Source organism: Triticum aestivum, chromosome 4A (assembly GCF_018294505.1).
Source record: "Triticum aestivum cultivar Chinese Spring chromosome 4A, IWGSC CS RefSeq v2.1, whole genome shotgun sequence".
NCBI classification, from domain to species: domain Eukaryota; kingdom Viridiplantae; phylum Streptophyta; class Magnoliopsida; order Poales; family Poaceae; genus Triticum; species Triticum aestivum.
Genome location: NC_057803.1, coordinates 734647146 through 734672977, shown reverse-complemented (window position 1 = coordinate 734672977; position 25832 = coordinate 734647146). Strand labels below are relative to the sequence as shown.

The following is a 25832-nucleotide window of genomic DNA, read 5'->3' as shown; positions in this document are numbered from 1 at the left end:
CTGATTCAACCTCACACCTTGTAATACAGACAAGAACCCTTTCTTTGCTTGATCCATTTTGAACTTTTTCAAAACTTTATCAAGGTATGTGCTTTGTGAAAGTCCAATTAAGCGTCTTGATCTATCTCTATAGATCTTGATGCCTAATATGTAAGCAGCTTCACCGAGGTCTTTTATTGAAAAACTTTTATTCAAGTATCCTTTTATGCTATCCAGAAATTCTATATCATTTCCAATCAACAATATGTCGTCTACATATAATATCAGAAATGCTACAGAGCTGCTACTCACTTTCTTGTAAATACAGGCTTCTCCAAAAGTCTGTATAAAACCATATGCTTTGATCACACTATCAAAGCATTTATTCCAACTCCGAGAGGCTCGCACCAGTCCATAAATGGATCGCTAGAGTTGCACACTTTGTTAGTACTTTTTTGATCGACAAAACCTTCTGGTTGCATCATATACAACTCTTCTTCCAGAAATCCATTCAGGAATGTAGTTTTGACATCCATTTGCCATATTTCGTAATCATAAAATGCGGCAATTGTTAACATGATTCGGACAGACTTATGCATCGCTACGGGTGAGAAAGTCTCATCGTAGTCAACTCCTTGAACTTGTCGAAAACCTTTTGCAACAAGTCGAGCTTTGTAGACAGTTACATTACCATCAGCGTCAGTCTTCTTCTTGAAGATCCATTTATTCTCGATGGCTTGCCGATCATCGGGCAAGTCAACCAAAGTCCATACTTTGTTCTCATACATGGATCCCATCTCAAATTTCATGGCCTCAGGCCATTTTGCGGAATCTGGGCTCATCATCGCTTCCTCATAGTTCATAGGTTCGTCATGGTCAAGTAACATGAGATCCAGAATAGGATTACCATACCACTCTGGTGCGGATCTTACTCTGGTTGACCTATGAGGCTCGATAGTAACTTGATCTAAAGTTTCATGATCAATATCATTATCTTCCTCACTAATTGGTGTAGTTGTCACAAGAACTGATTTCTGTGATGAACTACTTTCCAATAAGGGAGCAGGTATAGTTACCTCATCAAGTTCTGCTTTCCTCCCAGTCACTTCTTTCAAGAGAAATTCCTTCTCTAGAAAGGATCCGAATTTAGCAACAGAAGTCTTGCCTTCAGATCTGTGATAGAAGGTGTACCCAATAGTCTCCTTTGGGTATCCTATGAAGACACGTTTTATGATTTGTGTTCCATCTTATCTAGTTGAAGTTTCTTCACATAAGCATCGCAGCCCAAACTTTAAGAAACGACAACTTTGGTTTCTTGCCAAACCACAGTTCATAAGGCGTCGTCTCAACGGATTTTGATGGTGCCCTATTTAACGTGAATGCGGCTGTCTCTAAAGCATAACCCCAAAACGATAGCGGTAAATCAGTAAGAGACATCATAGATCGCACCATATCTAGTAAAGTACGATTATGATGTTCGGACACACCATTACGTTGTGGTGTTCCGGGTGGTGTGAGTTGCGAAACTATTCCGCATTGTTTCAAATGTAAAACAAACTCGTAACTCAAATATTCTCCTCCACGATCAGATCATAGAAACTTTATTTTCTTGTTACGATGATTTTCCACTTCACTCTGAAATTCTTTGAACTTTTCAAATGTTTCAGACTTATATTTCATTAAGTAGATATACCCATATCTGCTTAAATCATCTGTGAAGGTGAGAAATAACGATACCCGCCACGAGCCTCAATGTTCATTGGACCACATACATCAGTATGTATGATTTCCAACAAATCTGTTGCTCGCTCCATAGTTCCGGAGAACGGCGTTTTAGTCATCTTGCCCATGAGGCATGGTTCACAAGTACCAAGTGATTCATAATCAAGTGATTCCAGAAGTCCATCAGTATGGAGTTTCTTCATGCGCTTTACACCAATATGACCCAAACGGCAGTGCCACAAATAAGTTGCACTATCATTATCAACTCTGCATCTTTTGGCTTCAACATTATGAATATGTGTATCACTACTATCGAGATTTAATAAAAATAGACCACTCTTCAAGGGTGCATCACCATAAAAGATATTACTCATATAAATAGAACAACCATTATTCTATGATTTAAATGAATAACCGTCTGGCATCAAACAAGATCCAAATATAATGTTCATGCTTAACGTTGGCACCAAATAACAATTATTCAGGTCTAAAACTAATCCCGAAGGTAGATGTAGAGGCAGTGTGCCGACCGCGATCACATCGATTTTGGAACCATTTCCCGGGCGCATCGTCACCTTGTCCTTAGCCAATCTTCGCTTAATCCGTAGTCCCTGTTTCGAGTTGCAAATATTAGCAACAGAACCAGTATCAAATACCCACGTGCTACTGCGAGCATTAGTAAGGTGCACATCAATAACATGTATATCACATATACCTTTGTTCACCTTGACATTCTTCTTATCCGCCAAATACTTGGGGCAGTTCTGCTTCTAGTGACCAGTCTACTTGCAGTAGAAGCACTCAGTCTCAGGCTTATGTCCAGAGTTAGATTTCTTCTCTTGAGCAGCAACTTGTTTGCCGTTCTTCTTGAAGTTCCCCTTCTTCTTCCCTTTACCCTTTTTCTTGAAACTGGTGGTCTTGTTGACCATCAACACTTGATTCTCCTTTTTGATTTCTACCTCCGCAACTTTTAGCATTGCGAAGAGCTCGGGAATAATCGTGTTCATCCCTTGCATATTGTAGTTCATCACAAAGCTCTTGTAGCTTGGTGGCAGTGATTGAAGAATTTTCTCAATGACACTATCATCAGGAAGATTAACTCCCAATTGAATCAAGTGGTTATTATACCCAGACATTTTGAGTATATGTTCACTGACAGAACTATTCTCTTCCATCTTGCAGCTATAGAACTTATTGGAGACTTCATATCTCTCAATTCGGGCATTTGCTTGAAATATTAACTTCAACTCCTGGAACATCTCATATGCTCCATGACGTTCAAAACGTCATTGAAGTCCCGGTTCTAAGCCGTAAAGCATGGCACACTGAACTATAGAGTAGTCATCAACACACGACTGCCAGGCATTCACAATATCTAAAGTAGCTGGCGCAGGTGGTACACCTAGCGGTGCTTCCAGGACGTAACTCTTCTGAGCAGCAATGAGGATAATCCTCAAGTTATGGACCCAGTCCGTGTAATTGCTACCATCATCTTTCAACTTCGCTTTCTCAAAAACGCATTAAAATTCAACGGAACAACAACACGAGCCATCTATCTACAACAAACATAGACAAGCAAAATACTATCAAGTACTAAGTTCATGATAAATTTAAGTTCAATTAATCATATTACTTAAGAACTCCCACTTAGATAGACATCCCTCTAATCATCTAAGCGATCACGTGATCCAAATCATCTAAACCATGTCCGATCATCACGTGAGATGGAGTAGTTTTCAATGGTGAACATCACTATGTTGATCATATCTACTATATGATTCACGCTCGACCTTTCGGTCTTAGTGTTCCGAGGCCATATCTGTATATGCTAGGATCGTCAAGTTTAACCTGAGTATTCCGCGTGTGCAACTGTTTTACTCCCGTTGTATTTGAACGTAGAGCCTATCACACCCGAGCATCACGTGGTGTCTCAGCATGAAGAACTTCCGCAACGCTGCATACTCAGGGAGAACACTTATACCTTGAAATTTAGTGAGAGATCATCTTATAATGCTACCGTCAAACAAAGCAAAATAAGATGCATAAAGGATAAACATCACATGCAATCAATATAAGTGATATGATATGGCCATCATCATCTTGTGCTTGTGATCTTCATCTCCGAAGCACCGTCATGATCACCATCGTTACCGGCGCGGCACCTTGATCTCCATCATAGCATCGTTGTCGTTTCGCCACCTATTGCTTCTACAACTATCGCTACCTCTTAGTGATAAAGTAAAGCAATTACAGGGCGATTGCATTGCATACAATGAAGCGACAACCATATGGCTCCTGCCAGTTGCCGATAACTCGGTTACAAAACATGATCATATCATACAATAAAATATAGCATCACGTCTTGACCATATCACATCACAACAAGCCCTGCAAAAACAAGTTAGACGTCATCTACTTTGTTGTTGCAAGTTTTACGTGGCTGCTACGGGCTGAGCAAGAACCGTTCTTACCTACGTATCAAAACCACAACGATAGTTCGTCAACTTAGTGTTGTTTTAACCTTCTCAAGGACCGGGCGTAGCCACACTCGGTTCAACTAAATTTGGAGAAACTGACACCCGCCAGCCACCTATGTGGAAAGCACGTCGGTAGAACCAGTCTCGCGTAAGCGTACGCGTAATGTCGGTCCGGGCCGCTTCATCCAACAATACCGCCGAACCAAAGTATGACATGCTGGTAAGCAGTATGACTTGTATCGCCCACAACTCACTTGTGTTCTACTCATGCGTATAACATCTACGCATAAAACCAGGCACGGATGCCACTGTTGGGGAACGTAGTAATTTCAAAAAAATTCCTACGCACACGCAAGATCATGGTGATGCATAGCAACGAGAGGGGAGATTGTTGTCCACGTACCCTCGTAGACCGAAAGTGGAAGCGATAGCACAACGCGGTTGATGTAGTCGTACGTCTTCACGGCCTGACCAATCAAGCACCGAAAGCACGGCACCTCCGAGTTCTTGCACACGTTCAACTCGATGACGTCCCTCGAACTCCAATCCAGCCGAGTGTCAAGGGAGAGTTCCGTCAGCACGACGGCGTGGTGACGATGATGATGTTCTACCGACACAGGGCTTCTCCTAAGCACCGCTACAGTATTATCGAGGTGGAATATGGTGGAGGGGGGCACCGCGCGCGGCTAATAGATCTCAAGGATCAATTGTTGTTGTGTCTAGAGGTGCCCCCCTGCCCCCGTATATAAAGGATCAAGGGGGAGGGGGCGGCCGGCCAGGAGGAGGTGCGCTAGGGAGGAGTCCTACTCCCACCGGGAGTAGGACTCCCTCCTTTCCTAGTCCAAGTAGGAGAGGGGAAGGAAGGGAGAGAGGAGAGGAAGGAAGGGGGGCGCCGCCCCCCTCTCCTTGTCCTATTCGGACTAGATGGGGAGGGGGCGTGTGGCCTGCCCTGGCCGCCCCTCCTCTTCTCCACTTTGGGCCCATGAGGCCCATTAACCCCCCGAGGGGTTCCGGTAACCCCCCGGTACTCCGGTATATATCCGATAACCCCAGGAACCATTCCGGTGTCCGAATATAGTCGTCCAATATATCAATCTTCATGTCTCGACCATTTTGAGACTCCTCGTCATGTCCGTGATCACATCCGGGACTCCGAACCATCTTCGGTACATCAAAACACATGAACTCATAATATAACTGTCATCTAACTTTAAGCGTGTGGACCCTACGGGTTCGAGAACTATGTAGACATGACCGAGACATGTTTCCGGTCAATAACCAATAGCGGAACCTGGATGCTCACATTGGATCCTACATATTCTACGAAGATCTTTATCGGTCAAACCGCATAACAACATACGTTGTTCCTTTTGTCATCGGTATGTTACTTGCCCGAGATTCGATCAACGGTATCTCAATACCTAGTTCAATCTCATTACTGGCAAGTCTCTTTACTTGTTATGTAATGCATCATCCCGCAACTAACTCATTAGTCACATTTCTTGCAAGGCTTATAGTGATGTGCATTACCGAGAGGGCCCAGAGATACCTCTATGACAATCGGAGTGACAAATCCTAATCTCGAAATACACCAACTCAACATGTACCTTCAGAGACACCTGTAGATCTCCTTTATAATCACCCAATTACGTTGTGACGTTTGGTAGCACGCAAAGTGTTCCTCCGGTAAACGGGAGTTGCATAATCTCATAGTCATAGGAACATGTATAAGTCATGAAGAAAGCTATAGCAACATACTAAACGATCAAGTGCTAAGCTAACGGACTGGGTCAAGTCAATCACATCATTCTTCTAACAATGTGATCCCATTAATCAAATGACAACTTATGTCTATGGTTAGGAAACATAACCATCTTTGATTAACGAGCTAGTCAAGTAGAGGCATACTAGTGACACTATGTTTGTCTATGTATTCACACATGTATTATGTTTCCGGTTAATACAATTCTAGCATGAATAATAAACATTTATCATGATATAAGGAAATAAATAATAACTTTATTATTGCCTCTAGGGCATATTTCCTTCACCATCAACAAAACAGTCTCATGTCATGGGCTCTAAAGATATTTATTTTGTTCTAAGAACCACAAAGTATACCAAACTAAAAGCTCGAAATGCCTGGATGACCTCCCTCAAACCATAACTTCAGGGCATAGAGTCCCTTGAATCATAGACAAAGGCTCTGTGCTACCATAACTTCTGTTGAAATGAGCAGTCCCCGTTGCGATGTCCATCATTATCATATTATTCTCAGAATAATAAAGAGAAGCTCAATCAAACAAGAGTAGTCACAAGATAACAAACAGAATTTAGAGCTGGTAGGCAATGAGCCTGACAGATGTGCCATTTTCATAGGTCCTAGCAACTGAAAAATATCATGTCATGGACACTAGTTTTTTTATTCGCTTCTGTCCTAGCCAAGGAGAAACAAACACACATCAAACTAAAAAACTTAAAATACCTAGATGAGCTCTGTCCTACCATAATAACTCCAGGATGTAGGATCCCTTGTAAATAATAAGAATGGGTAAATTTGCAATGGTCTAATCAACTGTTCATCACCATCATCTGTCTCACGCTCCACCATTCTTTAGCTTCGCTTCCTCCCTATCAATCTCTTCGATCATTCCATAGCTTTTGGTCTTCATAGTCACGGATGATCGATGCGACCCGGGCTTCCTGTAGGGACTTCTCCGGGTTCCTCGTCAACATGGCAACAACAGGCATCCCTGCAGCAACGCCCGCGCGTGTCCTTGAGGCGGAATCCTGCAAGGAAAACTTGTTTTAGTACCACGCGTCCACAAATCCAGATGGCATGTTAAAAAACACGATATAATCAAGGGTTGGCATACCTTGAAGATAAAGGTGTGTGTTGGAGATACTTCGAGCTCCTTGAGAGCCTTTATGTACGGGAAGGGTGCGGGCTTTGGCTTCTCGCATTCACCTCCAACTATCACTGCCTGGATGAAGTCTGATAGACCAAGAAGTTTGAACATGAGCTCTGCATTGATCCTCAGGGCATTGGTTACAGCAGCATGCTTGTAGCTATGATCTTTCACCCGCTGAACCACCTTGCTAAGGCCTTTTACGGGCTCTAAGCGCTCCATCGCCAAACTGCAACAAACAAGCGGCTATAAATATTCATTCTCAAAAGTCATACTAACCGTTAAGGGAATTTTAAAAATAAGGATAAAATCTGGACTTCGCCATCTTATGTTGCGCACTGTATGATGATAACACTTAAAGCCTAGGGGCTACCATTGCACATCGCCTGCACCTTAACAGATCCAAGGGCAAAATTCAAGGTGGTATTTATGCGATTCATTTAGCGAGTCACTTTAACATTTCAGATTCGCTAGCATGATTATCGTTTACCTAAGGTTTATTTAGATCACCGGGCGATGAAGGATCACCAGTTTACTAATATTGATGATTTTGTTAACCATATTCCTAACAACCTGGTTTTCAGTGAGGATACCCGTGATATTATTCTGTTGCCTGCACCAGCCTTGTTTGATTCTATTGCCAGGGCGGATACAGGATCATGCCTGAGGACATTATTGCTTACCGGAACAACCAGGCAGCGGCTGAGGAGGAACCTTAGGAGTGGGAGGCTCAGGTGCCCGTTCCACAGCACTTCGAGATGGGACCGGATGGCTACTATGAGTGGTGATTACCAAGCTAGGCCAAAATCCTAAGATTGGGGGAGTATGTATTTCCACCGACATTACATGTATGTTCATACATTGCATTCCAGTTGTAGGTGTTCACGATGAAAATGTTGAGTGGCTCTCATATACATTGCTATTGATCTAACAAAGAGCCCATATTACCTTGTCTTCTCCTTCTGAATAAAATTTTTGCAGATTCCAGCTTAGTCCATGACACTCTTGCACTATTGTTATTTTCATATCATTTGGTCATGCAAGTGAAAGGCAATAATGACGATATTTGATGAACTGGCTGTGGCAGAGAGAAACGGGTATGAACTCAACTTGTTCTGTTTTCGTAAATATGTTTAACCTAGTATCCATGATTCAGCCTAATATGATCAAATATGTTCGCAATGACAATTAGAGATTATAGTTTCTCATGACATGCTTAAGTAGGTAGGAGTGGATAATGATTTATCTTGGATGTCAACATTTGGAGGCCAGATCTGGAGTCCGTTTGGGGCTCCAGAGAGGGGAATCTTCGATCTTCGTCATCACCAACCCTTCTCCATCACCAATTCCATGATACTTCCCCACCGGGAGTGAGTAATTCCTTCGTAGGCTCGCTGGTTGGTGAGATAGTTGGATGGGATTCATCATGTAATCAAGTTAGTTTTATTAGGGTTGATCCCTAGTATCCATTATGTTTTGAGATTGATGTTGCTATGACTTTGCCATGCTTAATGCTTGTCACTTTGGGCCCGGGTGCCATGATTTCAGATCTGAACTGTCTATGTTCTAGATCCGATCTTGCAAGTTATAGTCACCTATTACGTGGTATGATCCATAAACCCTGGAGTGACAATATTCGGGATATTCGGTGATGACTGTAGTTTGAGGAGTTCATGTATTCACTATGTGATAATGCTTTGTTCCGTTTCTCTATTAAAAGGAGGCCTTGATATCCCTAAGTTTCCTTATGGACCCCGCTGCCACGGGAGGGTTAGGACAAATGATGTCATGCAAGTTCTTTCCATAAGCACGTATGACTATTTACAGAATACATGCCTACATTATATTTATGAATTGGAGCTAGTTTTGTATCGCCCTAGGTTATGACTATTATATGATGAATATCGTCCAACGAATTCACCGATCCAATGCCTACAAATTTTCCACATATTGTTTCTGCTAAGTTACTACTGATGTTGCTATTGTTCCAACAGCTACAAAATCATTGCTATCACTATTACCGTTATTGCTACTATCATCACTACTATCAAAACTATCATGTTACTATGCTATTGATCATATTGATGCAGATAATTAATTATTTGGATAAAGATTAATTGTTAGCAGATTGTAATAATTTATTGTTTGGATAAAGATCCAGTTGTTTCTTTGACAATATTTTTTCTGAAAAAGGTGGAGTGGTTTTACCGTTCTGGAAAGGAAGCAACATGGGGACGCGAAGCATATCTCTAATCTGAGTATCCCGAGTCCCCGACCACTTCGTTTCTACCTAGAATCTCGAGGCGATATTCCTCTAGGGCGCGCGGGGGGGGGGAGGGGGAGTTGATTGTAATAGCCCGAAGTAATAACCTAATTAAATTTTGCTTGGTATTTTTTTGGCATCATCATGACATCATCCAACCACGCTTAAACTTTAAATGACGTTGATTAAACCTCAATGCACCAAACCAAAACTAAACCCTAATCAGTATTGCTATTTTTTGGATTAACTTGATCATTTTCCCTTTTGATGTATTACCACAAGATAGTCTTTCAAATTTTGCATATAGTCTTCCAATAATGGTTGGAAGCTACCATGATTTTCTCACAATTTTAAAAACTATCACTTACGCATTTCTCCGACAACACAACTCTCGTTTTTGTTTTCCCTTTTTCTCTAACTTGCTTTCTTCCAGAAAAACTAAAAACTCCAAAAAAAATCAATGTGTTTCTCTGAAATTCTCTTCTTTTTATTTGAGTCGTACCGGGGAGAAGACCACGTTGAAAATGTTGGGTGGCTCTCATATGCATTGCTATTGATCTAACAAAGAGCCCATATTACCTTGTCTTCTCCTTTTGAATAAAACGTTTGCAGATTCCAGCTTAGTCCACGGCACTCTTGGACTATTATTATTTTCATATCATCGTAATTGTGGGAGATTACAGGTGAGCACTGCATGTTGGTTGCATTGCGCTCCGGAGTTGTTTCCAGATTATTTTTAGCGGATTGTAATGATTTATTGTTTGAATAAAGATCCAGTTGTTTCTTTGACAGTATTTTTTTCGAAAAGGTGGAGTGGTTTCACCGTTCTAAAAAGGAAGGAACATGGGGACGCGAAGCATATCTCTAATTTGAGTATCCCGAGTCCCCGACCTCTTCGTTTCTACCAAGAATCTCGAGGCGAGATTCCTCTAGGGCGCGCGGGGGGGGAGTTGATTGTAATAGCCCGAAGTAATAGCCTAATTTAATTTTTCTTGGTATTTTTTTGGCATCATCATGACATCATCCAACCACGCTTAAACTTTAAATGAGGTTGATTGAACCCTCAATGCACCAAACCAAAACTAAATCCTAATCAGTATTGCTATTTTTTGGATAAACTTAATCATTTTCACTTTTGATGTATTACCTCAAGATAGTCTTTCAAATTTTGCATATAGTCTTCCAATAATAGTTGGAAGCTACCAGGATTTTCTCACAATTTTAGCAGACCTAAATCAAATAAATTTATTTGAAACCCCAATTGAATTTAAATGGATTTATTTCCATATAAAATATAAATAATTTTCCAAAAACCATGATTTTTTTGTGAGGCCTTGATATATACTAGAGATGCCGCATGTAAAATTTCAAGTCGTTTGGACATTGTTTGAACATTCAAACAGTTTTTCAAACTAGAGCTATTCTATTTTTTATAAGAAAAAAAACGCATAGCACATCCGTGACCCATTTTTTTCTCCTTCTCCCGCACCGTCGCCAAAAACCTGCCTTTTTCCCACGTGAAAAACCCAACATTATTTGTTATCTAACTCAGGAGAGGGTCACGCGCATCGCATGACTCTAACCATGGTAACGTCGGTCCCGTACCCTCACACTGGTTGCGTCGATGCCTCGTTCCTTTATAAAAGTTGCTCCGAGAGAGTTAGGGTCTCCATTTCTCGCTGCCGCCCCCAGGTAGGCCATTTCCCCACAAAATTAGTATCGTCATGATCGCACTCGATAGCTCTGTTGCCAGGGTCATTGCCCACGCGTAGAGACCATCGTTACCGAGTTTGTTTGGCTCGTCAGGAGATCTACTACAACGTCCATGTTGAATGAGTCGATTCGAGGAGCTTCATTGTGGATGCATACTTCTTCTTATTTCTCTTCGTCCACCAACTCTTGCTTTCTCTTTTTTCTCTTTAGCCCAGTGAAATTTTCTTCCAATTCCGACGCTCTCCATCCTCTTATGGCCAAACCGAGCACACCTCAGTGCTTCTGCTATGTCGTTCTATAACTCAAACCAATATTTTTTTGTCCATTACAATTCAAGCCAACATCAAACAAAACCAAGACTTGTGTCAGTTCATCAAAAGTAACATATTTATCCATTTATACTAAACATTTTTAATTCTTTACATTGCACTATCTTAAAACTATAAGTTGTTTTTAAATAATATATAACATTGAGTCTATGTTTTATTTTTTTTATCTGATAATACTGAATACACAATTGCATTGATAATAATAATATCATTTTTTATCTTTTACAACTCAGACATGTATAATCACAAACACACAAATGAAGTGTTGAAACTGTAATTTGTTGTGAAAAATGTATTGTTTGTTCATCTATTTTTAGTTTGGACATTTGTTAAATCAAATTCCTTATAAAGCTAAACAAAGCATAAAATATCACAAAAAAAATTCCATCCATAGAATAACTTGTGCTACTTAAATATATTCTAGTGTGTTTATACGTTGTTGTTCCTATTTAATACTCGCACTATCACGAATAATTTGGGACGGAGGTTGGTAGAGGCTTCTATAATGCACACGTCAAGAAAATATTTAATAAAGGTTTATAGAATATAATAAGGTTGCTTTCTCTTAACTGATAGAAAATTCTCATATAAAAGAACTAATAAGTAGAATAATCTAGAATATACAAGGGTGTCCGCAGGTGGTTTGTCAGCGTTTTCTGGTCGTTGTAGCTCAAGTAGCCCTTTCGGGTCATTTCTTTTAGGCGACTTAAAAAGTAAGCTACATCTTTCCAACTTAAAAAACAAGCCACTCCTCAAATTTGTTGAGATTTCTAAATTAGTTATCCCATAATAATTAGAAGACCCAATGAATAAGAGAGACGGCTTATGGAATTAGTTATCCCATAATAAGATTAGAAGACCCAATGAATAAGAGAGACGGTTTATGGGATTAGTTATCCCATAATAAGATTAGAAGACCCGATGAATAAGAGAGATGGTTTATGGGATAAGTTGGGAAGGAGGCCGCATATTTTTTAAGATGTCAAATGAAATGGCCCCAAGTACGACAATGCAGACACCAAGCTTTGAGATGTTTTCCCGCTGATAAGCTGCCCGATAGGTGGGATCCACATCGTCTGACCAGTTCTAGCTTTTGTCACTTGCATTCTGAAAGAAGCGGTTCCCGTTGCGATGTCCCGTATACTGTTTTTAGTAACAAAGATAAGTGCAATCAAACATAATGATCTGAAGATTAACAAGTCAGAATTCAGAAGGCGGTAACAGATTTGCAATTTCCATAGGTCCCATCAACACAGCAATCTCATGTCATTGGCTCTCAAGATATTTCATTTGTTTCTAGGAAACACGTATATACCAAACTAAAAGTTTGAAATGCTTTGGATGAGCTCCGTCAAACAGGACACAGACTCCCTTGAATCATAAAAGAGAGGCTCTATGCTACCATAAATTCTGTTTAAAGGGTCAGTCGATGTTGTGATGTCCATCATTACCATATTGTTTTCAGATTAATATAAAGAGAAGCTCAATCAAACAGAGTGGTCAACAGTCAAAATTCAGAGCTAGTAGACAATGAGCCCGACACATATGCCATTTTCATAGGCCCCATCAATCGAACAAATCTCATGTGCTGGGCACTAAAGTTTTTTATTTGATTCTCTACTAGACAACAAAAAGAAACACATATACCAAGCTAATACCTCAAATACCTAGATGAGCTCTGTCCTACCATAATTTCAGGATGTAGACTCCCTTATAAGTAATAAGAATGGGTAAATTTGCAGTGGTCTAATCAATTGTTCATCACCATCATCTGTCTCACGCTCCACCATTCTTTAGCTTCGCTTCCTCTCTGTCGATCTCCTCGAGCGCGTTCCACAGCTTCTGGTCTTCATAGTCACTGACGATCAATGCGGCCCCAGCTTCCTGTAGGGACTTCACCGGGTTCCTCGTCGAGACGGCGACGACGGGCATCCCCGCGGCAACACCTGCGCGTGTCCCTGAAGCGGAATCCTGCATTCAAAGCATATATTGGTATGATGTATCTGTAAATCCAATCAGATTTTAGACAGCGAGTTCAATGGATACATATGCAAGGGTATGCGTACCTCGAAGATGAAGGTGTGTGCTGCGGACACTTCGAGCTCCTTGAGGGCCTTCAGGTATGGAAAGGGGGCGGGTTTTGGCTGCTCGCATTCGCCTCCAACAATCACGGCCTGGAAGAAGTCTGATAGACCAAGAAGTTTGATCATGAGCTCCGCATTGATCCTTGGGGCATTGGTTACTGCGGCACGCTTGTAGCCGTGATCTTTCACCCACTGTACCACCTTGTGGAGGCCCTTTACAGGCTCTAGGCGCTCCATCGCCAAACTGTTAACAAACAAGGGACTATAAATATTTATCCTCACCAAGTCATACTAGCCAACTAGCGGTTCTCACGAGAATTTTTAAAAATAAGAGAAAAACATTAACAGTGAGAAAAGCCCATTAAGAAATAACAGAACCATCGACAACCTTACATAAAACCAATTGCTCATTTAAAAAAATCATATAACCAAGAAGTAGTTCCCACTTGGTGTACCTTCTGTATTTGACGTCTTTGTCCTCTAGGAATTTCAGCCCCTTTTCGAGGGGCCAGTCTGGGAACAAATTCTGGGCAGCTTCAGCATCGCTTCTTCCAGCGATGTTGTTTATGAAGAACTCATCGTCAATCGGCACACCATTGTTGTACCCAATCTGTTTACATCCATTAGCCCAGTCAGCTTGTTCGCGAAACTTAATAAGGAATAATAAATATCAGGCATCATAACGCTTGTTACCGCAAGTAGCAATTCTTGGAAAGCGACGTGATGAAGAGGATCTGAGTCGCACAAGGTGCCATCAATGTCAAACAGAACCGCCTCAACTGGAACGGTCACTGCAAGAGGACTACAAAGTATGGAAAGCAGTTAGAGTTCAGCAGTCAGTCTTCGTAGCTGCTGACGATGTATGAAACGCAAATGATTGACTTCAATGAATGATATTTAAGCAACCCAGCACTGAAAATCCAGAAAATACAGGCAAACAGGGTCTTATTTCTCTGCTTTTACATATACATGGGAGCCATGGATGTCTAAGTCTGCCTGCATTTTTCTAAAACCAGAGCAAAAAAAATTGGAGGGGGCCAAGTATCTGAACCATGTCGACTGGCAAGTGCCGATACCCAAGGTATTACTACAAGACATTTGAAAGTAGGTGCGCATGGAGAATTCACAAGAGCACTCACACAGCAGACAGGCATTTATCACAGGCGCGGAGATCTAGCGACAGCACTGATGCAGCGGCATACATTTATCAAGAGCGGGTCACTGGTAAAATAGCAGTATTGTTCCGCGAAAACAAACTAGGCAGATAACTTGAATCTACTGCACGCCTTTCTTGTTCGGAGACTTCAGGGTTTTACCGTTCGACTGCTCTTCAGTTTCATGTCGATATGGCTGAGAGGCATTTGGTTGCTTCACAATTTTTGCTATGCCTCCCAAAAGTATCAGCCTAGCTACCTACCTTGACAAGTAATATGAGCAGAGCAGGCAGTTACGAACAACTAAACTGTAGACATATGTATAGCCTATAAAGGAAGTTTTTCTGAATAATAACGGAGCCTCCAAAGAACATGTTCAGATCGATCTGTCGTGGAAGACAGAAAAGATTATAATTGCAGCAGAGTGGACAAAAAAAAAATTCTTGCCAAAGAAGGGAAGAAAAAAAAAACGCTGGTTCAGCCAGACACGTGGGCGCGCATCAGCCAGGCCGGCCGGCCGCTGAGGCACGGGACGGCATCACGAGGGAGCAGAGACAGTTGGGGAAGCATGTATGATGGACGGGCCCATGGCCGGAATCCGAGCCGCCAGCGGGCTTGGATTGGGCCGGCGCGACCGGGGAGGAACGGGGGCAATCAGCCGCGCGCCGGCGGGGATTCACTGATGTTCTGCCGCGGGGGGTGGGCTATTTTCTAACCGACGAGCGATCGGCTCCCTCGGCCGGCCGGATGGCCCGACGGATCGAGTAAGCAGGAAAAGGAGATCGGGGTTGGGGTGGTGGTGGAGAAAGCCAGTACGTACCTGACAAAGCCGCCATTGGTGGAAGCCATGGCGCGAGCGGTGGGTGGGCGAGAGATCGCGCGCTTGTTCTCGATGGTTGTTGAGGAGTGGAGGACTCTCGCGGAAGGCAGGTGGAGGAAGAGGATTGTGGGAACCTGGGCAAGGGGCGGTGGGCGGTGGCTCGTCTTATAGGACGCACGGACGGACGGCGGTGGATCCGATCGACCCCTGATTTCTTGGGCTGCTGCCTGCCTCTCCTCCTCTTTTTTTTCTCCCTCGCAACCTGCACGTGGGGCCAAGGCGTTGTCTCGCCGCCAGGTGGGGCTTGCAGGATGACTTACATATAATGGCAAAAGATAAAAAAAATAATGTGGTTGCAACAAATGTTAGCCATGATACGATTTTTCTTGCTGGAAAAGATTTTGGTTGGTCGTGAAAACGCTGGACGCGTATGGTTTGCCAGCAAGGAGATCCAATATGTTCCTTTTCATGTTCCTTTTCCCATTTGTCCTTCCACAGATCCGAATGCAAACACCGCCACCCGTCCACGTTCCAGGGAACAAATACCTCTTGCGCCTTGCAGCAGACGCCGCCCGTCCGTCCGTCTCCCTACCTTGCCGACACCACGGTCATCGTCACCGTCCTCACTTATCACATCACATCGCCGGCCAGATCAGTTGAGCAGAGCAGAGCAGCCAGCCGGGCACCTTCTCCATCGTCCATCCACTGGCAAGAGCTGGAAGAGTACAAGCACCTCAGACCACTGCCACCGGTCCACCTCCAGACGTGTTTTCTGGCTTATTCCACCGCCTGCCCATCAGCCAGCAGTCAGTCACCCTCGGCTCCCTTCGCCGCCGCAGCAACGCCGGCGGCCCTGCCCTGCCACGACGCCAAAGGAGCACACACGCGCACGCAGCTCCTCACGCCCTCACGTCCCAGCACTGGGCCACCTCAAACGGCAGCCTTCAGGCGGGCGCCCATCTCGCCCAGCAACGACAGCACCACCACGCCATCATCCCGCCTTCCAACCGAGACGCCGTCCTCGGCACCAACGCGGGGCTCCGATCCGCCGCCTCCCACCAGGCTCAGCCCCGCGCCCTTCTCGGCGCCGTTCCGCTTCATCGCCTCCCTCACCTTCTCCACGTCGTCCCACCTCCCTTCCGCCGCGTAGATGTTCGAGAGCAGCACGTAGGGGCCGACCTCCGCCGGCTCCATCTCCATCAGCTTCCTCCCCACAAACTCCCCGAGCCTGGAGCCGTCCTGCGCCCGAGAGGAGGCCGAGACCATGGCGCCCCACAGCGCCGGGGACGCCTTGCCCTGTAAATTCTGGACGAGGTTCTCTGAGCCTGTGAGCAGCCCGGCGCGGCCGAGGAGGTCCATCATGCACCCGAAGTGCTCTGCCTTGGACTCGATGCCGTACTGCCTGACCATCCTGTCGAAGCACCACCAGCCTTCAAGCACCAGCCCGCCGTGGGCACAGGAGCTCAAGACACACACGAAGGTCGTCTCGTTCGGCCTAGGCCCGCTCCTCTCCATCTCCAGGAACAGCTCGAGCGCCTTCTCGCTCTGCCCGTGCAGCCCGTAGCCGATGATCATCGAGTTCCAGGACGGGACGCTCCTGTCGCCCATCGAGTCGAAGATCTCCCTCGCGGTCTCCATCACCCCGCACTTGGCGTACATTGTCAGCAGTGCCGTGAGCAGGAGGACGTCCGGCAATAGCCTCTCCCACCTCTGCCGGACCAGGCCGTGCACCGACTTCCCTCTATCGAGGTCGCCGAGGCTGCCGCAGGCTGTCAAAACGCTCACGAAGGTCTTCTCGTTCGGCACTGCGGCCCCCACTGCCATCATCGTGTCAAACAGCCTCAGGCACTCCCGCCAGTCCTTCACCCGCGCGTACAGCGCCAGGACGACGTTCCAGGACACGGCGCTCCTCCTCGGCATGCCGTCAAACACGGCCCTCGCCATCTTGACGTCCCCAGCCTGCGCGTACCCGTCCAGCATCGAGTTCCATGACACGACGTCCCTCTCCGGCATCGCGTCGAACATCCTCCTGGCTTCCTCCATGTCTCCGCAGCGTGTGTACCCGGCCAGCATCGAGTTCCAGGAGACCACGTCCCTCTCGGGCATCCCGTCGAACAGCTGCCGCGCGCCGGCCATGTCCCCGGCCGCGGCGTGACCGGCCAGCATGGAGTTGTAGGAGACGAGGTCGCGCTGGGGCATTTGGTCGAACAGCTGGCGTGCGGAGGGGAGGAGGCCGGAGCGGAGGCAGGCGCGGAGGAGCGTGTTCCAGGTGACGGCGTCGGGGCGCGGGATGTCGGCGAAGAGGCGGCGCGCGGAGGCGTGGGAGCCGAGCGCGAGGTAGCGCGCGAGGAGCGAGTTGGCGAGCCGGAGGTCGGCGGGCAGGTGGCCCGAGCGGACGGCGAGCGCGTGGAGGGAGGAGGCGGCGGGGAGGGGGGTGATGGGGCGGCGGTTGGCGGCGGAAGAGGAGGAGGAGAAGAGGAGGAGCGTGAGGTGGTCGAAGGGGAGGAGGCGGAGGAGGTGGAGGCGGCCGGCGGGGAGGTGCGGGAGGAGCGAGTTGAGGAGGCGGGAGGAGACGGCGGCGTGGGTGGAGGAGAGGTTGGAGGTGAGGACCAGCGCCAGGGATTGCAGGAGGAGGCGGCGCGGGGAGCCCTGGCCGGCGGCGATCCGAAGCTGCCGGAGCAGGCCGGCGCTGATTGGCACCGCCGGCGGCGGGCGGCGGCGGGGCCCTGGCGAGCACGGCATTGGGGGCGGGCGGTGGCGCAAATGGGGCTCCGCCCGTCTCGTTACCTTTGGCGGGCAGTTTGACACCGAGGAGGCGTAATATCTACATTACGGGAACGGCAGACGAAGACGGATTTACCAGAAAATACGTAAATATGACGGAGAAAGTGTATAGTTGGAGGCATACATGAGAAGGCCAGCCACGTCGCAATGCGAGATTTTCACCGAATTCATGTCAGAATTTGAACAGCCACATGTTGAATTCAAGCAAAAATAATAATCATGAAATTCAACTCAGAATTTGAGGGCTCGTTCAGTTTGCAGGATTCTAAAAATATACTCCCTCCGTTCTGATTTACTCGTCGTGGTTTTAGTTCAAATTTGAACTAATTGAACTAAAACCACGACGAGTAAATCGGAACAGAGGGAGTAGAAATAATAGATGCATGTATGTACAAAACATAGTAAACTTAGAAATTATGTGATTCTGTCAACTTGGATGCTTTGGTTCACGGTAATTGGAGTAATAAATATGATCAAATCAAAGTTAAAAACACGTAAAAAAATTATAGTCTTGTTCATCGTGCATAGAATTTGTTTAAGAAAAATGTCCAAGTGAATGTTAGAATTACCGGGTTTTTCCTTCTAAAATGGGATCAAATGGAAACTCCTTCATTTTTTCCTTTGCCCCCTTCCTTTGAACCAAAGGCGAAAACTCCTCATTTTTCTTTTGCCCCACTCCCCAGCTCTGTTTTTCTATTTTTGCACACTACACTCAGATTTTATACTAGTCGCTCCCCCATTCCTCTGAACCAAAGGCATGAATAGTATCATTACAGAAAAATTTCATATTCAATGGTTTTCCTCCACTGATCATTCCAACCAAAGTAGCCTTTTAACAGACACGTCGATTCATGCAAAATCTGGAGGTTTCCAAGCAAGATGTATTTGCAAATAGTAAGTTAGTAACTTGATAGCAAAAAAAATTCTAGAGGTTTCCAAGCAAGATGTATTGCAAATGGTAAGTTAGTAACTTGATAAGAACTTGCTGTCTCTGCAGCTGAAACTGATGGTGAGTAACAACCATCAGGATCATACACTAATATATGCAAATGCATCTTGAACCCTTGGGAACAAGTCCACTATCACTCCTGCTTGGTAGCAACATACAGATTCATAACAAATATGCATGATGGAACGGCGCATTCCTGGTAAAAACCAATGCTCGGAAAATTCACCGAGCTCTCGAAGAGTGCGGGTACGTTTTTTACATCTTACAGCTGCTTGGGATCTCTCCATGGCGGCGTCAAGAAACTAACAGTGCATCGGAGTTCCTCAGACTCTTCTACTTCTCAAGGAAATAAATTCAGACATACAACACTCAAGCCCTCAAAAATTTGACTCAGGCATATAAATTAGCTTGTAAAACATCATCTGTGTCGAGCGCCAAAAAAACAGGGGCACTGAAATCTACATGATGGCCCCCATCCGTCGTCCCCCGTCGCTCACTCGTGCTGCTCGTATATCTGCATGTAGGCTTCAGAGAGAGCCACCATCTGCGGAAGGGTCTCGGTGACATGGAGATCCTGCATCTCGTACCTGGGACAAAAAGGGTTCGTGGATGATATGACGGGGTCCCTCCCAAATATTCATGCTACGAATGAGATAAAGGAGAACACATACCACGCCTCCTCTGATTTCCGCTGCACGAATACTCTGTAGCATCCTTCACCCGGCTTGCCGTCGTGTACGATGTTGGCTATGAGATCATACTTCGAGCGCAGCTTCTCGTTCTCTTTTGGCTTGGGCAATGGGATGTAGTCCTTCAGTTCCAAGTTCTTCACGGGGAAATTTACTGTTGCATGGAACAGAAAATGCTCTTAGAATTGGTGAGAGTGGCCAGGGGGGGACTCTGAATAGGCAAGTTCAATCAAGAAAAACATGGAGGTTACCTAGAGTTGGGTTTTTCTCCACAAAGAAGTTGTTTTTGGTGAACCGTCGCATGTGAAGGATCATATACTTTGGAAGTCTGATGACTCGGTACCTCATCCGGGCAATAGATGGCCGTACCACCTCTGTAACTGTCTCACCATCGAACTTCTTCAGTATATTGAACAGTGGTACCTGAACACCGTGCAAGCTTCTGAATTAGTGTATTACCAATCACCAGGATACAGAGAACTGAAACATAAAACTTCTATGTAAAAATCAATGCCAAGCTTTCATGTTGCATGTAAAATCATATCCCTTCAGTGAGTGTGCACCATGTATTCCTCCAGCAAATGTAGATCTAGATTCACACTGTTTAGGCAAACAGTCACATGGACGATAATTGGTGAAGTTCGATGACTGGTTTAATTTACCCATCAAGAAAATTTGGTCGAGACCCCCTAGCATAGATGTACATGCACAAGAGAGTCCAAGAAAGATCATACCTCCAAACAAATCACAAAATGGTGAGACACAAGCAAATTCGAAGACTTGCTAATTCATGCAAGAGTACGTGTGTCCATACACCCATGAAAATGACAAGATGGAATAAATCAATAAAGTTGTAGGACCATTCTATATTACTGTGGCTGCAAGATATCCTAAGCCCTGTTCAAGAATTCATCTGATTAACCAGTTAACTTGTCGATTAATCCCTACTCGTAGGGTCACCGAGTAGCCGATTAACTGATTAATCGCCCGAGTAATTGATTAAATGGACGATTAACTTGTCGATTAGCCTATTAATCCCCTACTCGCCAGCCAACCGAGCAGCTACCAGTTAACGATTTCCTCAACAATGATCCTAAGTAGAAAATAGGCCCACAGCAAGTTTAAGTTTGATGCTCTAAACAGCAAGACTTGAACAAAAGAAAACTAGCCTTAAATATAAGTTTAAGGGATGATAAACTTGAGAAACAAGACCTCAGGTCTATCAGCTGGACCATAGGGAATCAAGTCTCTCATGTACCAATGCTCTAGCAAACTGAATTAGTCAGAGACTCGGAGTCAGTTGGTTCTTACATCACGACCAGGAAAAAATTCCATCATATAAACGCCAGTCTAGCATCACATACTTGTAAAAACTTGACACATGTCCTGCAATTCGAGCAAAAAGCAGAGATGGTTGGGTAAACAAACCTGTGGAATAATGTTTTTCTCCATGGCATCTTTGAAAAGAGGTGGCGGTGGCAGGTCAAGACCGAGCATCAAGAACGGGACCCTAGACGTTTGAGTGACCATACCGTCACTTGTTGTTTCAACCTGTGAACCTGCCTCACCATTCTGCTCATCATCCACTAAATGCTTCCTGTGAATTTCCTTGACAACTTCAAGTTCTCCCTGCCAAAAACAAGATTCAAACATAACACATAAGCTACGGCAAGTCCTACCAATTACACAATTGATACTAAAACTAACCTGAAAGCAATCATATATGATGCTTCTGTTTTTCTTCTTTGAACTTCTTAGCTTCGCATGCAACGTGTTCAAGAGCCATGACATAAACTCCACTGGATCAGACTGTACACCAATCTGAAACTTCTTCTCACTAGCCTTCATAACTGCTTGAAGGAACTCATGTGGACTAACTTGGCCCTTGAAGTTCCTAGCATGCCAAATCTTCCGAGTTAGTTCTCCAAACCGATGAACCAGTGGGGATTTGCTATGCTGATAATTTTCAGGTATGAGAAAGAAATTTCTCAAAGGGGTAATCCTCATCAGTGATTGTATTGTGACGTTCACAAAATCAGTCTCCTTAATGTTGTTAAGACCAACCTGCAGATTCAATCAGAAAAGTGATTAATAATTTAGCTCTCAAATCACAAGAGCCTAAATGCTTGCAGGTTTCCATCTACAATCAAGCAAATAAAGACAATCTAAACCAGTCCTTAAGTCACACGGTGGCATTCATATTGGACAACTGTGGGGTAGTGATGTAGAACCAAATCGCAAAAAAGGAGAGCTCGACTAAACCATTCAAGTCCACAGTATCTCTGGGCTTCATTGGCATTGTTACAGCTTCTTCAAACAAGTGCTTCTATTTGCTATTTCAAAAAATACTAAAAACGCTATTTTGCTAGAATGGGTAAATATTCCCTTAACTGGAAGGATTCCACAGCACAACACAGCAGAATGAGAGAAAACAAGCCTTTAGAGAGTTTCATAGATACATACCATTCCAGGTAAATAATTGGAGCCATCCAGAGCTCTTGACCATTGCTTGTTCTTGTCAAGAATTTTAACCTGCTCTCTTGCAAACCTGCCAAACCATACCAATCAATAAAACGCGGAACTGATTACTGAAGTCAACAAAGGCGACAATAGATAACGTCAGAAACAACAAATGATCACCTTGGATTGAGAACATGTCGAATATCTTCTAGTGATGGATCATTTATCTCATATCCATCAGGAAGACAGTAAACTTTCTCAGTCTGGAGATTAATGAAGACATGGTGGCCTGCCTCAAGACTGTGGGTATATGCATGCGATTTCAAGCCTCTTCCTTGGTAATACTTTCCACAAACTAGGCATGCATATACATTCAAATTCGATAAGGAGATTGAACAGAACTTCTCAAAGTCAAAATCAAGGACCTACGAAGCAGGACAAAATATAATCAGGTATCGGCTGTAACCATGAGAGTGCAGAATGGCTTGCTCAACCATAATGTTTGCCCCCTCCACCTCCCCAAAAAAAGAGTAGATAACATATATGCAAAGAGTAGAGCACCAGAGCAAGGACGTGCTTTAATATAATAAAATCTGCACAAAGCATCATCTAATGGTAGGGAATCGACTATAAAAGAGATTTTGTGTAGAACAGGGTTAGGGATCTGTCAGGAGTTTGCAGGATGTATATAGAGCGTGCCACATAATTATTCACCGCTTTTGTAGTTATAAAGGTTAAACCTAGCCTCCTAGGGAATAAAAGGAGAGTGAAATTTACACACACATAAAAGTACTTGTGAAGTAAGCCCTGCTATCCACACAAAAAAATATAGTTCACAGGTTAAACCAAAACTCTTAGGGTATAAAAGAGAACAGTCCATTTTAGTAAAACAGGGTATTTGTAAAGTCAGCCCTGCAATCTTTTCTAATGCAGAAAACATAAGAGGCTTTCAGAGGTTTGCTGTCATCAATCAATGTACAAAGTAGGCTACTGCATTGCAGCTTGAAGTGAAAAGCATCAGCTGCTAACAAGCTATACCATATGAAAAATCAACTAGACTTCACTGTGTAGGTACTACCAAGCACCAACAAATTAAATGCCTAAGTACCAAGCTCCAGTTTTACATCTCTAGTTCTCTACATGTTCTGTATTTACCAACCAATATGTGCAGTTTCACTAATGCCTAAACTACCCTGAGCACGATTGACAGATCGCAGGTGATTCTAGAGCTGTGCACAGAACCAGCAGGCTCAGACCAACCTTATCCCCGTCCAGCCGTGGGCAATTGCCACCGAATCAACATGTAAAATGGCACTGCCAAAGAATTTTATACCTGTCGGTTGACGGTGTCGAGGTAGGGGCAGTCCCGGCGCAGCTCCACCTGCCTGGGCCGCCTCTCCGGAGCCCTCCTCTCGTCCTCCTCCTCCTCGTCCTCCTCGTCTTCCCCCTCCTCCTCCTCCTCCTCCCGTGGCCGGCCGTTCGCGTGCCCCCTCGGGGCCCCGCGCTCCTCCTCCTCCTCGTCCGCGTAGTTGGCGAGCCCGAGCAGCGACGCGCCCTCCGACTCGTCCGCCGCGCGCGGGCGCTTCTCGGCGGCGCCGTCGGCCGGCTCCTCCCCGCGCTCGCGCTTCCGCGAGGGCGACTGGCGCTCCTCCTCGTCCGCGCCCATCGCCGGCCTCTTCGAAACCCTAGCCGCGCCGAAGGAGAGAGAGGTTTTGGGAGACGGCTCTTGCGAATCTCGTCCTTCCCGAGGCAGATTGAGAAAGGGGGAGGAGCTGAGCTGGGCGGGTGCTCACCTTCCCGGGACGAGCTGCAGCTCGGGCGCGCTCACGTCGAGCGCTTTGGCTCGGGCTGCTCGAGCTCGGGCTCACGGGACGGCGGAGGGCCTCGCGGTGACCGGCGACGGCGGCTGCTCGATTGGGCGGAAACCCTTACCGAGAGGGCGTTATGCGAGACGAGAGGCTTCTCTCGCTGAATAGCGCGCGAGCTGGGCCGGCCCACGAGCGCGGGAGGCCACAACCTTCCTTTCCTGTTTTTTTTTACGTTTTCTGTTTTGTTTTTTACTTTTGTTTGTACTTTAAAATATTCTAACTATGTATTCCCTCCGTCTCAAAATTCTTGTCTTAGATTTATCTAGATATGGATGTATCTAATAATAAAATGTGACTTGATACATCCATATCTAGACAAATTTAAGACAGCATTTTAGGACGGAGAGGGTTATTACAAAGTACAGTAATCAGAAAACGTTTGAAAAAAATGTTGAACAACTATTTGGAAAATGTTGAACAAGTATTTGAAAAAGCCGAAGGGTGCAGCATTCGCATTCAGTATCTACTATGGCAAAAACTTACCAGCTCCCGAGTGACCTTTCGTATACACGTAGTGCGTGGCAAAAATTTAGACATCAGCTCATTCCCGCAACCCGCATCACGGCGCGTCATGACGAGGCGTGACGAGACGGGCGGCGGAGGAGGAGCGCGCGTGGATGTCCCTCTTGTTCTCATGCTCATACAAGTGGGGAAAGAACCTTCCTTATAAAGAGGTTCAACTCCCTCTAAACTAGCAATGTGGGACTAAACTTTAGTTTCACCTCTTGCCTTGCACGAATGGGCTGCGTGGGCCTCTAGGATTTATTAGGACTTTCTAAAACTGGGATTGGGCTTGGCCCATAATAGACAAAATTCCAGCACGTACACCTCAGGTAGTCACGTGAAACCCTAACCTTACCGTTTCGAGGAGACAACAGGAGCTTCCTCTATACCATCCCAATGGACGAATTTGAGGTGGATCAGATCCCAGAAGACCATCTCGACAATGAAGCGCTGCCTCCGTGAGGACCACTTTCTCCACACGCCTCCCAATGGTACAAAGTACCACCAAAATGAGGACGAAGTGTGAAGAATCTATTCCAAACTGACGAAGTCGCCATCATCTCACCATCGATGATTGGAGAAAAACCATACAACTATTCCTACCTTCATCATAGACCCAGAGACTCAGATCCGATGTTTCCTCGTCCTTTGGCTGCTGCAGCGGCAGATAGAGGTGAGGGGATCCCACGGTGCCGACCAAGGTTGAAGGAGAGGAGAGTCGTTGCCTTTTAATCGCCTCCAAAATGAACCCTATTAATATTGATTGCATGAAAAATGGTGCGGAGCACCCCACAAACATCCCCATGGACTCTACACCAACACCCCAAGTGCCAAGTGGATCTATGACTGAGCATGTGCACGCGTCATCGAAAATGAGGTTAACTCGCTCCTCTTTGAACTACCTTTACATTCATACGAGACATGACTGCTACCTCAAGCAGAGACCCTGTGCATACATAGGTACAAAGAAGCAACCATGGAGAAGCCAAGGAACAAGGCCAGATCATGGCGGAGGAGGAGCAAGGAGCAACTTCTTTGATGACTCGACCAGCCACAACCCTGCCACAGTGCCCAGAAGTTCGGCTAGCTGCTTGGTAGTCCGGCCTGAGTCCGGACATCCAGATTGCT

General features: G+C 45.1%; 3 protein-coding genes and 1 pseudogene across 3 annotated transcripts; all 4 read right to left on the bottom strand.

Annotated features, from left to right (window-relative positions):
• Positions 1-6662: 6662 nt before the first annotated feature.
• Positions 6663-7312, bottom strand: LOC123088446 (haloacid dehalogenase-like hydrolase domain-containing protein Sgpp; annotated as a pseudogene).
• A 5512-nt stretch (positions 7313-12824) lies between these two features.
• LOC123088445 (haloacid dehalogenase-like hydrolase domain-containing protein Sgpp) lies at positions 12825-15650 on the bottom strand. The gene is made up of 5 exons (XM_044510652.1): positions 15451-15650; positions 14170-14278; positions 13932-14086; positions 13459-13720; positions 12825-13363 (listed from the first exon to the last, which is right to left on the bottom strand). The coding sequence occupies exons 1-5, from the start codon at positions 15477-15479 to the stop codon at positions 13169-13171; spliced, it is 750 nt and encodes a 249-aa protein (XP_044366587.1). The 5' UTR covers positions 15480-15650; the 3' UTR covers positions 12825-13168.
• A 711-nt stretch (positions 15651-16361) lies between these two features.
• LOC123084447 (pentatricopeptide repeat-containing protein At2g44880-like) lies at positions 16362-18405 on the bottom strand. The gene is made up of 2 exons (XM_044506048.1): positions 18359-18405; positions 16362-18274 (listed from the first exon to the last, which is right to left on the bottom strand). Exons 1-2 carry the CDS (start codon positions 18403-18405, stop codon positions 16381-16383), a joined length of 1941 nt encoding a protein of 646 aa, XP_044361983.1. The 3' UTR covers positions 16362-16380.
• Positions 18406-19357: 952 nt separating this feature from the next.
• Positions 19358-24250, bottom strand: LOC123088443 (U4/U6.U5 tri-snRNP-associated protein 2). Its single transcript, XM_044510650.1, has 8 exons — positions 23666-24250; positions 22513-22757; positions 22336-22420; positions 21580-21936; positions 21301-21501; positions 20124-20295; positions 19855-20026; positions 19358-19770 (listed from the first exon to the last, which is right to left on the bottom strand). Exons 1-8 carry the CDS (start codon positions 23996-23998, stop codon positions 19677-19679), a joined length of 1659 nt encoding a protein of 552 aa, XP_044366585.1. The 5' UTR covers positions 23999-24250; the 3' UTR covers positions 19358-19676.
• Positions 24251-25832: the final 1582 nt, after the last annotated feature.